Source organism: Schistocerca cancellata, chromosome 1, assembly GCF_023864275.1.
Source record: "Schistocerca cancellata isolate TAMUIC-IGC-003103 chromosome 1, iqSchCanc2.1, whole genome shotgun sequence".
Lineage (NCBI taxonomy): Eukaryota > Metazoa > Arthropoda > Insecta > Orthoptera > Acrididae > Schistocerca > Schistocerca cancellata.
Window position 1 is genome coordinate 1,069,577,524 of NC_064626.1, and position 13,731 is coordinate 1,069,591,254.

The 13,731-nt window shown below is 44.4% G+C and overlaps 1 protein-coding gene across 1 annotated transcript in view; it reads left to right on the top strand.

Annotated features, from left to right (window-relative positions):
• The window catches only part of LOC126128123 (cadherin-86C-like), a 334,718-nt gene that overhangs the window by 170,363 nt on the left and 150,624 nt on the right, over positions 1–13,731 (top strand). Inside the window, exon 10 of the mRNA XM_049915150.1 lies at positions 12,517–12,666. Coding sequence (XP_049771107.1) covers positions 12,517–12,666 — 150 coding nt within the window. The remainder of the gene's footprint in view (positions 1–12,516; positions 12,667–13,731) is intronic.

The following is a 13,731-nucleotide window of genomic DNA, read 5'->3' on the forward strand; positions in this document are numbered from 1 at the left end:
TTTTTTTTTAAATTTATTTACTGACGCAGAGGTTTTGGCGACAGTATTTATCTTTGTGCCTACAAAGCATGCCTGCGTAGCGCTACATATATTCGACGGCAAAGTTAGTTGTGGCGGCACGTACCAACTTGTAACTTCCACTTGCTTTGCACTTGATTCTAAGCCGCAGGCGGTTTTTTGGATTACGAAAACCGGGAAAAAAGTGTGGCTTAGATTCGAGTAAATACGGTAGGTCGACAGGTACGACATAAATTCCCGCATATTCCTGGAGCTCCGTTCTAATGCGGGAGCGGGAAGGGATTGGGGGGGGGGGGGGCTCTGTGTGGGAGAAACTAGTTCAGAATAGCAAATGAAATGTTAATTATGTTTTGGCCAGACGGCAGAGTTTGTACTCTTTATTCTTTGTTACATAACTTTCTTGACAGAGTAGTTAATCGGCTGTCAAGTTAGTTTTCGCCTGTTAACAAGAATAACTATTCAACATTCGATAGTGTTTTGATCTATAGGCTTAATTATGAGTTACGCCTATTAGGTAATGACACACTGTTCTCCCTAAATTTTGCCGAAGATCACATCATTTTTGCCGAGAAGCAGAGGATGTAATAAGCGGACCAGAAACGGATGGAAAATCGTTCTAACGACGATATTGATGGCAAATGGCAAAATGCACTGACGTAAGGGAACATAACAACATCTACATCTACATCTACATTTATACTCCGCAAGCCACCCAACGGTGTGTGGCGGAGGGCACTTTACGTGCCACTGTCATTACCTCCCTTTCCTGTTCCAGTCGCGTATGGTTCGCGGGAAGAACGACTGTCTGAAAGCCTCTGTGCGCGCTCTAATCTCTCTAATTTTACACTCGTGATCTCCTCGGGAGGTATAAGTAGGGGGAAGCAATATATTCGATACCTCATCCAGAAACGCACCCTCTCGAAACCTGGACAGCAAGCTACACCGCGATGCAGAGCGCCTCTCTTGCAGAGTCTGCCACTTGAGTTTGTTAAACATCTCCGTAACACTATCAAGGTTACCAAATAACCCTGTGACGAAACGCGCCGCTCTTCTTTGGATCTTCTCTATCTCCTCCGTCAACCCGATCTGGTGCGGATCCCACACTGATGCGCAATACTCAAGTATAGGTCGAACGAGTGTTTTGTAAGCCACCTCCTTTGTTGATGGACTACATTTTCTAAGGACTCTCCCAATGAATCTCAACCTGGTACCCGCCTTACCAACAATTAATTTTATATGATCATTCCACTTCAAATCGTTCCGCACGCATACTCCCAGATATTTTACAGAAGTAACTGCTACCAGTGTTTGTTCCGCTATCATATAATCATACAATAAAGGATCCTTCTTTCTATGTATTCTCAATACATTACATTTGTCTATGTTAAGGGTCAGTTGCCACTCCCTGCACCAAGTGCCTATCCGCTGCAGATCTTCCTGCATTTCGCTACAATTTTCTAATGCTGCAACTTCTCTGTATACTACAGCATCATCCGCGAAAAGCCGCATGGAACTTCCGACACTATCTACTAGGTCATTTATATATATTGTGAAAAGCAATGGTCCCATAACACTCCCCTGTGGCACGCCAGAGGTTACTTTAACGTCTGTAGACGTCTCTCCGTTGATAACAACATGCTGTGTTCTGTTTGCTAAAAACTCTTCAATCCAGCCACACAGCTGGTCTGATATTCCGTAGGCTCTTACTTTGTTTATCAGGCGACAGTGCGGAACTGTATCGAACGCCTTCCGGAAGTCAAGAAAAATAGCATCTACCTGGGAGCCTGTATCTAATATTTTCTGGGTCTCATGAACAAATAGAGCGAGTTGGGTCTCACACGATCGCTGTTTCCGGAATCCATGTTGATTCCTACATAGTAGCTTCTGAGTTTCCAAAAACGACATGATACTCGAGCAAAAAACATGTTCTAAAATTCTACAACAGATCGACGTCAGAGATATAGGTCTATAGTTTTGCGCATCTGCTCGACGACCCTTCTTGAAGACTGGGACTACCTGTGCTCTTTTCCAATCATTTGGAACCTTCCGTTCCTCTAGAGACTTGCGGTACACGGCTGTTAGAAGGGGGGCAAGTTCTTTCGCGTACTCTGTGTAGAATCGAATTGGTATCCCGTCAGGTCCAGTGGACTTTCCTCTGTTGAGTGATTCCAGTTGCTTTTCTATTCCTTGGACACTTATTTCGATGTCAGCCATTTTTTCGTTTGTGCGAGGATTTAGAGAAGGAACTGCAGTGCGGTCTTCCTCTATGAAACAGCTTTGGAAAAAGGTGTTTAGTATTTCAGCTTTACGCTTGTCATCCTCTGTTTCAATGCCATCATCATCCCGGAGTGTCTGGACATGCTGTTTCGAGCCACTTACTGATTTAACGTAAGACCAGAACTTCCTAGGATTTTCTGTCAAGTCGGTACCTAGTATTTTACTTTCGAATTCACTAAACGCTTCACGCATAGCCCTCCTTACACTAACTTTGACATCGTTTAGCTTCTGTTTGTCTGAGAGGTTTTGGCTGCGTTTAAATTTGGAGTGAAGCTCTCTTTGCTTTCGCAGTAATTTCCTAACTTTGTTGTTGTACCACGGTGGGTTTTTCCCGTCCCTCACAGTTTTACTCGGCACGTACCTGTCTAAAACGCATTTTACGATTGCCTTGAATTTTTTCCATAAACGCTCAACATTGTCAGTGTCGGAACAGAAATTTTTGTTTTGATCTGTTAGGTAGCCTGAAATCTGCCTTCTATTACTCTTGCTAAACAGATAAACCTTCCTCCCTTTTTTTATATTCCTATTAACTTCCATATTCAGGGATGCTGCAACGGCCTTATGATCACTGATTCCCTGTTCTGCGCTTACAGAGTCGAAAAGTTCGGGTCTGTTTGTTATCAGTAGGTCCAAGATGTTATCTCCACGAGTCGGTTCTCTGTTTAATTGCTCGAGGTAATTTTCGGATAGTGCACTCAGTATAATGTCACTCGATGCTCTGTCCCTACCACCCGTCCTAAACATCTGAGTGTCCCAGTCTATGTCTGCTAAATTGAAATCTCCACCTAAGACTATAACATGCTGAGAAAATTTATGTGAAATGTATTCCAAATTTTCTCTCAGCTGTTCTGCCACTAATACTGCTGAGTCGGGGGGTCGGTAAAAGGAGCCAATTATTAACCTAGCTCGTTTGTTGAGTGTAACCTCCACCCATAATAATTCACAGGAACTATCCACTTCTACTTCACTACAGGATAAACTACTACTAACAGCAACGAACACTCCACCACCGGTTGCATGCAATCTATCCTTTCTAAACACCGTCTGTACGTTTGTAAAAATTTCGGCAGAATTTATCTCTGGCTTCAGCCAGCTTTCTGTACCTATAACGATTTCAGCTTCGGTGCTTTCTATCAGCGCTTGAAGTTCCGGTACTTTACCAACGCAGCTTCGACAGTTTACAATTACAATACCGATTGCTGCTTGGTCCCCGCATGTCCTGACTTTGCTCCGCACCCGTTGAGGCTGTTGCCCTTTCTGTACTTGCCCGAGGCCATCTAACCTAAAAAACCGCCCAGCCCACGCCACACAACCCCTGCTACCCGTGTAGCCGCTTGTTGCGTGTAGTGGACTCCTGACCTATCCAGCGGAACCCGAAACCCCACCACCCTATGGCGCAAGTCGAGGAATCTGCAGCCCACACGGTCGCAGAACCGTCTCAGCCTCTGATTCAGACCCTCCACTCGGCTCTGTACCAAAGGTCCGCAGTCAGTCCTGTCGACGATGCTGCAGATGGTGAGCTCTGCTTTCATCCCGCTAGCGAGACGAAAGCAGAGCTCACCATCTGCAGCATCGTCGACAGGACTGACTGCGGACTTTTGGTACAGAGCCGAGTGGAGGGTCTGAATCAGAGGCTGAGACGGTTCTGCGACCGTGTGGGCTGCAGATTCCTCGACTTGCGCCATAGGGTGGTGGGGTTTCGGGTTCCGCTGGATAGGTCAGGAGTCCACTACACGCAACAAGCGGCTACACGGGTAGCCCCGGCACCAAGGAACAAGCAACGGCGAAGTTGGTCGGCTGTTTACGTGCTACTGTCGTGAGCAACTATAGAAAGTGATCAAAGGACGGCGAAACCACGTGTAGGCGATGAGGCGTTAGATGTCCATGCCTCGGTCCAGAATGTAAAGGGTGGAAGCTTCTGTACTCCGTAAACCAGGATAGGAAGCGATCTGTGGAAGATTTGACATCAGAGTACAATTCAGGTACGGCGCAAGTGTTTCAGAACACACTATTCAGCGTACATTGTTGAACATGGTACCTCGCAGCAGACGACCCCTATTCGTCGCCATGTTGACTCGAGACATCATCCATTACGATTGCAGTGGGCACGCAGTCATCGAGATTGGACCGTAGATCAATGAAAACGTATTGCCTTGGAGGAATCACATTTCTTGTTACACCAGGTCAATGATCTGCCCGGATACGCTACCATCAAGGAAAACGGCTGCTCCAAATATGCAAAGCGCCACGGAGTTCAGAATGCTCCTTCTACTCTGTACTTGGATGCCATTTTTGCTTATCTTTACAGGCAGTTCTTTCAGCGCAGTTCCAGCTTTGCCACACGTTGACTCCCTCCTTATTTTCATCACTCTGGCGTTACCTGTTATGTTCTTAGATTTTTTAAAGTTAATACACATTTTATCAATGCTGTTTTTGTGGAGGTTTGTGTTTACCTCCTTCCAATCTGCCTGTCGCTTTCCCATAGCATTTCTCTCACAAAGACATCGAAAGCTACGCGATATATCTTTCTATCTCCTCAAGGGAATAACTGACTTTCCTAGAACATTATGTGTTGTTCCTCGCCCAATTTTGCACCTGTGCTGTATGAATCCGCTACACCACGACTGGAAACATGGTTCTTTGACGATTTTCATTCGAGGCAACTGAGAATGTCTAAAAGTATTTATGGAGGAGTCACAGGCATTTAAAGCGAATGATTTTGTTCAGTGATGGACACTACGTGAAAATTCCAACTCTCATATTCACCAAAGAATAGAGAAATGAAGGGAAGAAACTGACAGCATCCCTTGATTAAGCATCTTCCATGTCTCCTTATTGAAAAATAATTTACATTAGCGTGAAACTTCCTGGCAGATTAAAACTGTGTGCCGGACCGAGACTCGAACTCGGGACCTTTGCCTTTCGCGGGGAAGTGCTCTACCAGCTGAGCCACCCAAGCACGGCTCACGCCCCGGTTTCACAGCTTTACTTCTGCCAGTACCTCGTCTCCTACCTTCCAAACTTCACAGAAGCTCTCCTGCGAACCTACCATAAAACGACAAAGTGCAGTAATTCACATGAAAGGTCAGTGTCCTGATCACATAACAGCCATTTAAATCAACCTGGCGCACGAATTGAGCAATATCCCGGAGAAGGACTTTTCTGAAAGTTTCGTATGGTCGTATGAACGTTTTGTACATTGTACTCAAGTGAAGGGAGACGGGGGCGTAACACAACACAGGAATATTAAAACACCATCTTAACTTTTTCCATTTTTTATTAATCTAGTCTCGAAACCTTCTGCACTGACATGCTACTACAACCTTGCATTTGTCCTCGAACCATTCCTACTTGGTCATTTTGCACTTACTGCTAATTTCATTTTTTAGACATACTTATTCCCTTTCGCCTGCTTCATTCACTGTATTTTTCTTTTTTTTTCTTTTTGTAAATTAAATTTAACACCTACTGTGTTACCCAAGGATTTGTACTAGGCCTTGTCCTTTTAGCTTCTTGATCCTCTTCAGTCTTCACTGTTTCAAATTACCCATTCGTCTTCTACTGTATTCCCTTCCTCTGTTTAAGTCAACCTTTGTCTGATACTCCAACCGAAACTCTCAATAATCTCTGTTTCTTTCAAATTACCGAGATCTAAACTCCTTAATTTTCCACTTTTTTGCAGTTTTTTTTTTAATTTTTAAATTATGGTCGTATTCCACATCAGCCCCTGGAACTGTTTTACAGCTAAAAATCTGGTTTCAGAATCTCTGCCTTACCATTATATAATCAATCTGAAACCTTCCAGAGTCTCTATGTGTCTTCCACATATACAACTTTCTTACAGGATTCTTAAACCAAATGTTAGCGATGTTTAAATTATGCTCTATGCGAAATTCTACCAGGCGGGTTCCTCTTTCATTCCTCTCCCTTTATAGACACGACGTCGTCCTTTGGCAGACCGCACAGCGATTACCCATAAAAGTGTCTGAAAATATCTTTCCTTGATCACGTCCGCAGGGTTATGTGCGTTTTCAGGTGGAATAGAGGAGTGGCAGAGATAATGTGCAAGCATCTTCGATTATGATTCGCTAAACATGGAGGTATAAATCGCAGTATGAATAGCAAGAAATGGAGAGCGATTTTGCAGACTTTGGATAAATCTCAGGAAACCTTCCTTGAGAGGATAAGAAAGAAAGAAGGTCATATGGCCGAAAATGCGTTCCATGGGAAGGTTGACAGAGTAGGTTTCAATGACTGAAAGCACACATGGGGATGTTCTGTCTTTACTAGTGCTTTAGTGGTAGGGTGGTAGCGAACCATCAGCACCAGTTCAGCATTGATGTGTGGGCTGGGATTATTGCTGACCGCCCTGTGGTACCGGCCGTCCTTCCACAACACCTCAAACGTCAGACATATCTGTTCCTGCGGCTGACACTACCTCCCCAACTGGAAGACGTGCCTTTGGTGGTACAAAGGGTAACGTAGCTACTACTTGATTGGTCTCCACTCAATTCCGCTTTACCGTGCAGAGGCATCTCTAGAGAATCTACTTTGACCACACACTGAGGCTAAATTAGTGCTGATGGTTCTCTGTCATCATATCACTAAAACACTAGTACACGCAGAACACTCCAACTTGTCTAAAGTGGTGTCATGTGTGCTTTCTATCACTGAAAACTGCAGTATCAAAGATTTTTCATCTTCATATTCAAGTAGGTGTACCTCCTTTAGAACACATTTCCTGCCATATGACTTTTACGCTCCTTATCCTCTCAGAGATTGTTTGCTGCCGTTTGTCCAATTTAGCAAAATCATACTGTATACAGCACCGAGCTCCGACCATCTGTACATTTGGGAACATAGGGAAGAACTCAGGGAACTTCGACGTAATTGGGCTAAAATGCGGTGAGCCCAAGGGAACCTGGCCTTGATTGTGGGTAGGTCCGTCACAACCACGTTCTGTGGCCTCCTAAAGGTTACAGCTCGATGCCTTGCTCACTGCACAGATACCGACACTGGTTACGTCAATGCGTGATGCAGTGTGACTTGCCCGAGGTGGCAAAACTCCTCAGGTTACGTATGGGCACTGGCAGTAAATGAAACTTGCCGGCCCAGTGGCGAAGTGTGCTTCTCCATTTTGAGTTTCCATCCCCTGTTTAGGATATTTTTCCTTGCATTTGTACTTCCAGTTGAGGGTACACTAGAGGTAGATATCAGCAACGATTCATTCATCTCTGTGGTAGGCCACTAGAGAGAATGCAAATATTTAATGACTGTGAATACGAAAGGTCTGCATGAAAACGAATCAATTATAATATCCCAATATTCTAATCATCTGTCTCATACATCTTGAAGATCCTTTACGTTACAGACATGAGTATCAAGTCTCGCTTGGAAAATAAATAAAGTTGGAACTCTTTCTGTTTTCTGCATTGTCTTTGTTAACTTAAGCCGGCCGCTGTGACCGAGCGGTTCTAGGCGCTTCAGTCCGAAACCACGCGGCTGCTACGGTCGCAGGTTCGAATCCTGCCTCGGGCATGGATGTGTGTGATGTCTTTACGTTAGTTAGGTTTAAGTAGTTCTAAGTCTAGGGGACTGATGACCTCAGGTGTTAAGTCCCATAGTGCTTAGAGACATTTTTTGTTATCTCAAGCCAAGTCGTGATCGAGAAAGAGAAAACATTTTTACCGGCTGCATTTTGTCTCTTGAAAGCACACCCGCTAGTGCTGCTTGCTGCTTGCTTTTCTTATGTAGACAGTGTAAGAAAAAGTCATGGTCAAAGTTTCAGGAGACATTCCTCACACATAGAAGAATAAAGTGTGTTATATGAATATGGATCAGGAAACGTCTTATTTCCATGTTAGAGCTCATTTTCTACTTCTCTTCAAAATCACATTAATCATGGGAAACACACAGAAACAGGACATACCAGTATTACGTGAAACGTTTTCTTACATGAAATGTACAAAATAACCGCCTGGTTACGTTTGGTTAGAATGTGCAGTATGTTGTACCTCTTAGCTTGTCCGCCAGTGTTTGTTGTTCGAACTGAACGAAGATGATGTTGAAATGTGACTCGCTTCATTGTTTGTATTGACATGCGGTTAACTTCATTACTCTCCTGGCGTCAATCACGTAACATCAACTGTTTGATGTTCATCACGGACTTGGTTTCTGGTCAGTGCAATGGAAGTGTACCCAAAAACGGAGTTGCTAGATGCCTATTAGCTATACGGATTAACAGATGGCAATGGCCGTGGCGGTAAGCTTTTGTATCGGGGGAGGTTTCCAGAACGACAATGCTCCGACAAGAGGACGCTTGAAACAACTGATCGTCCTCTTAGGGGCATGCGACCTTTAAGCCTACTACTCACAGCTGTGGGAGGCCTATACGAACAATGACACCTCAACTGGAGGAGGAACTTCTTCGCGCAATTGATGACAACCCTAGTGTCAGCCTAAGACAACTATCTGCAACAAGCAATGTTGACCACACGACAGTCTGTTGAGTGCAACATGAGAACCTGCTGTATCCGTACCATGTACAGTGCATACAGACAGTCAGCAAGAGTTTTTCCTGCTCAGGTACACTTATGCGCATGGTTCATTAAACAGTGTGTCAAACCTCACTTTAGTGGTTCAAATGGCTCTGAGCACTATGGGACTTAACTTCTTAGGTCATCAGTCCCCTAGAATTTAGAACTACTTAAACCTAACTAACCTAAGGACGTCACACACATCCATGCTCGAGGCAGGATTTGAACCTGCGACCGTAGCGGTTGCGCGGTTCCAGACTGTAGCGCCTAGAACCGCTCGGCCACTCCGGCCGGCCTCACGTTAGTGCAAATGTAGTGTTCACAGATGAGGTTTAGTTTCAAAGCAGATGATTAAAATGTCGAAAAGTTGTAAAAAGTGAGCTCTTACATAATCCATGTCCATATAATACATTTTCTTCCTCTACGTGTGAGGAATGATTCCTGAACTTTTCGCCATGCCTATTTGTTATACCCTGTCTAATCAACATAGTGCATATGAAGACAACAGTAGAAGTACATTATTACGTTTCTGTTGGGCAGATATCATAGATTCTTCTCGTGCCCCTGAACCTGCGCTACAGATCATACTGTACGCCTTGTGGAGGGAAACTAAACTCACTCGACAATGCCTTTCTGAGAAATAATGATTTTGACTGAACCTGTACAGCATCCATTGTGGCTTAGGGCTCCTCAGAAGCCCCAAGTTTTGACTTACGGGTCACCGAGGGCTGAAATGATTAGGCAGCCATCCAGCATGAGAGTACAATGTCTTACTAGTTTCTGGCTGGAGGCTGTAATCGCATTATTAGAGTAAAAGCTATGGAGACAGTTTTTATTTAAATCAGTAAAAAGTTTATACGAGGGTCACTCCAAAAGAAATGCATACTATTTTTGTAAAAATACAGTTTTCATTCTGCATGTGTGAAAGTTTTACAGTGTTTAGATACATCATTCCCACTTGTTTTCAAACTTAGTTCAACCTGTTCCCGAGAGTGGCGGCGTCACAGCATGTCTTCAAGATGGCTGCTACACTTGACGTTCGTCAGAAGCAACGTTCTGTCATAGAATTCCTGTGCTGTGAAAACGAGACCGTGGGAAACATCCACAAGAGGCTGAAAAAGGTGTATGAGGATGCTGCTGTCGATCGCAGTACAGTTAGTCGGTGGGCAACCAGGTTACGTGATGAAAGTGGGCACGGCAATATTGAGGATTGTCCTCGCAGCGGCAGGCCTCGTACTGCACACACTCTAGACAATGTGCAGAGAGTTAAAGAAATGGTTCCTGTTGTCAGACGCATCACAGTGAACGAATTAGTCACGCTACGTTGGGATAGAGGAAGGAAGTGTTTGCAGAATACAGAAAGTGTTGACGTTAAAAAAAGGTTTATGCCAGGTGGGTTCCCAGGATGTTGACACTGGCTCACAAAGAAACAAGAAAAACGGTATGCAGCGAATTTTTGGAACAGTGCGAGAATGGTGAAGATGAATTTCTTGGAAGAATTGTGACAGTTGATGAAACATGGCTCCATCATTCTTCAACAGAGACGAAGAAGCAATCAATGGAGTGTCATGATGCAAATTCACCCAAGAAAAAAAATTCAAAACCACACCTTCTGCTGGAAAAGTTATGGCTACATTGTTTTTCGATTCAGAAGGACTCTTGCTTGTGGACATCATGCCAAGTGGAACCACCATAAATTCTGATGCATATGTGACGACACTGAAGAAACGTCAAGCTCGACTGCGTCGTGTTCGACCACATCGGCAAAAGCAGGATGTTTTACTGTTGCACGACAATGCACGGCCACATGTCAGTCAATAAACCGTGGAAGCGATCACATAACTCGGATGGACAACACTGAAACACCTGCCTTACAGTCCTGACCTGACTCCATGTGACTATCATCTCTTTGGGAAAGTGAAAGACTCTCTTCGTGGAACAAGGATTGAAGATGATAACTCCTTTGTCCACGCTGCCAAACAGTGGCTCCAACAGGTAGGTCCAGAATTTTATCGTGTGGGTATACAGGCGCTGGTTCCAAGATGGCGTAAGGGCAAGAAATTATATGGAGAAATGAAAATATTGTTCCTAAAGGATTTACACTACTGGCCATTAAAATTGCTACACCACGAAGATGACGTGGTACAGACGCGAAATTTAACCGACAGGAAGAAGATGCTGTGATATGCAAATGATTAGCTTTTCAGAGCATTCGCACAAGTTTGGCGCCGGTGGCGACACCTACAACATGCTGACATGAGGAAAGTTTCCAACCTATTTCTCATACACAAACAGCAGTTGACCGGCGTTGCCTGCTGAAACATTGCTGTGATGCCTCGTGTAAGGAGGAGAAACGCGTACCATCACGTTTCCGACTTTGATAAAGGTCGGATTGTAGCCTGTCGCGATTGCGGTTTAACGTATCGCGACATTGCTACTCGCGTTGGTCGAGATCCAATGACTGTTAGCAGAATATGGAATCGGTGGGTTCAGGAGGGTAATGCGGAACGCCGTGCTGGATCCCAACGGCCTCGTATCATTAGCAGTCGAGATGACAGGCATCTTATCCGCATGGCTGTAACGGATCGTGCAGCCATGTCTCGATCCCTGAGTCAACAGATGGGGACATTTGCAAGACAACAATCATCTACACGAACAGTTCGACGACGTTTGCAACAGCATGGACTATCAGCTCAGAGACCATGGCTGTGGTTACTCTTGACGCTGCAACACAGACAGGAGCGCCTGCGATAGTGTACTCAATGACGAACCTGGGTGCAAGAATGGCAAAACGTCATTTTTTCGGATGAATCCAGGTTCTGTTTACAGCATCATGATGGTCGCATCCCTGTTTGGCGACATCGCGGTGAATGCACATTGGAAGCGTGTATTCATCATCGCCATACTGGCTTATCACCCAGCATGATGGTATAGGGTGCCACACGTTACATGTCTCGGTCAGCTCTTGTTCGCATTGACGGCACTTTGAACAGTGGGCGTTACATTTCAGATGAGTTACGACCCATGGCTCTACCCTTTATTCGATCCCTGTGAAAGCCTACATTTCAGCAGGATAATGCACGACCGCATGTTGCAGGTCCTATACGGGCCTTTCTGGATACAGAAAATGTTCGACTGCTGCCCTAGCCAGCACATTATCCAGATCTCTCACCAATTGAAAACGTCTGGTCAATGGTGGCCGAGCAACTGGCTCGTCATAATACGCCAGTCACTACTCTTGATGAACTGTGGTATCGTGTTGAAGCTGCATGGCCAGCTGTACCTGTACAGGCCATCCAAGCTCTGTTTGACTCAATGCCCAGGCGCTTCAAGGCCGTTATTACGGCCAGAGGTCGTTGTTCTGGGTACTGATTTCTCAGGATCTATGCACCCAAATTGCGTGAAAATGTGATCACATGTCAGTTCCAGTATAATATATTTGTCCAATGAATACCCGTTGATCATCTGCATTTCTTCTTGGTGTAGCAATTTTAATAGCCAGTAGTGTATCTATACACTGTGAGACTTTCAAACACACAGAATAAAAGATGGATTTAAAAAAATAGTGTGCATTTCTTTTGGAGTGACCCTGGTAGTTACCAGCGTGTCACGTATTAGAAGACTCCCAATTAGCAACGATTTTGATGTCTGTTTTGTATAACCGATTATCTTCTGTGCTTTTCAGGGTAAATATGGCGTGTTTTCCATTTTCCTGTCGGACAACATAACATTCGAGGTGTCACCTACAGTGGGCGAGCAGAGGGCCAGCTTCCACCTCCGAGTGAGAAACAGTGAGCTGTTGGACTACGAGCAGCGGCATCAACTCAGTTTCCACGTCAGTTGCAAGTATTGTCACATATGTAATCCTAGAAACAGCACTCTCATTCACAGTAATTTAACAAGTATTGTGAGCAGCGCTATGTGTTTAACACAAAAAGTACTGGCTTTGTTTTTAAAAAGCGGAAAAGCTTGTTTTGAGTAGTTGCATAGCACTGTTGGTGGACAGTATAAAGATCCTTCACCGATCGGTGCATATGGAAGTAAGCGGAAATGTTCTGAGCTGTAAACTGAACTACGCCACCAAACAGGCTACTCATTCTACTGGTGAAAAAGTAGCTTGTTTGCCATTCCATTTTAGAATTATTGATCAGTCACTTTTTGTTATTTTTGGATCACGCTCTATTTTACTGTGATTATATCTGTCTTGTCCTTACTGAAAGGAAGGTGGTCAGATCCTACAAATTGACAGGGCACAGCAGGACATATGTCTACCTGATATTGCAGTAGAAGTAATGGTTATCGATGCCCACCGATTTGCTTTTTCACCCGCGTAATTTTGGGCAAAATTTCAAATATCATGCTAAGATGCAAGTTGTTCAGGGTGTGACAGAAACATTAGCGAGATAACAGACCTACAGCCGTAACTATGACAGTCAAAAACAATTACAGCTAAGAACGCCAATTCCTTCACATTGTAGTGAACTTAACATAGAAAACATCGTTAATTCGATGCAGTCTGGATATGCATTTGAAATGATGCCAGTAGCCACATTATTTACCTAGAGATTTTTGCAGTCATTTACATCGACGAGTTGTAGCATGTAAACCAAGGATACCTAAACTAACCACTCCACGTCAATTACATCTATACATACATCTATACTCTACAAACCACTGTAAGTTGTATGACAGAGGGCACCTCCTACTGTAACAGTTATTAGGGGTTCATCCTGTTCCATTCACGTATGGGGTGTGGGAAGAATGATTGCTTGAATACCTCTGTGCATGCAGTAGTTATTCTAGTCTTACCCTCAAGATTCCTATGTGAGTGATATGTAGGAAGCCGGCCGCTGTGGCCGAGCGGTTCTAGGCGCTTCAGTCCGGAACCACACGGCTGCTA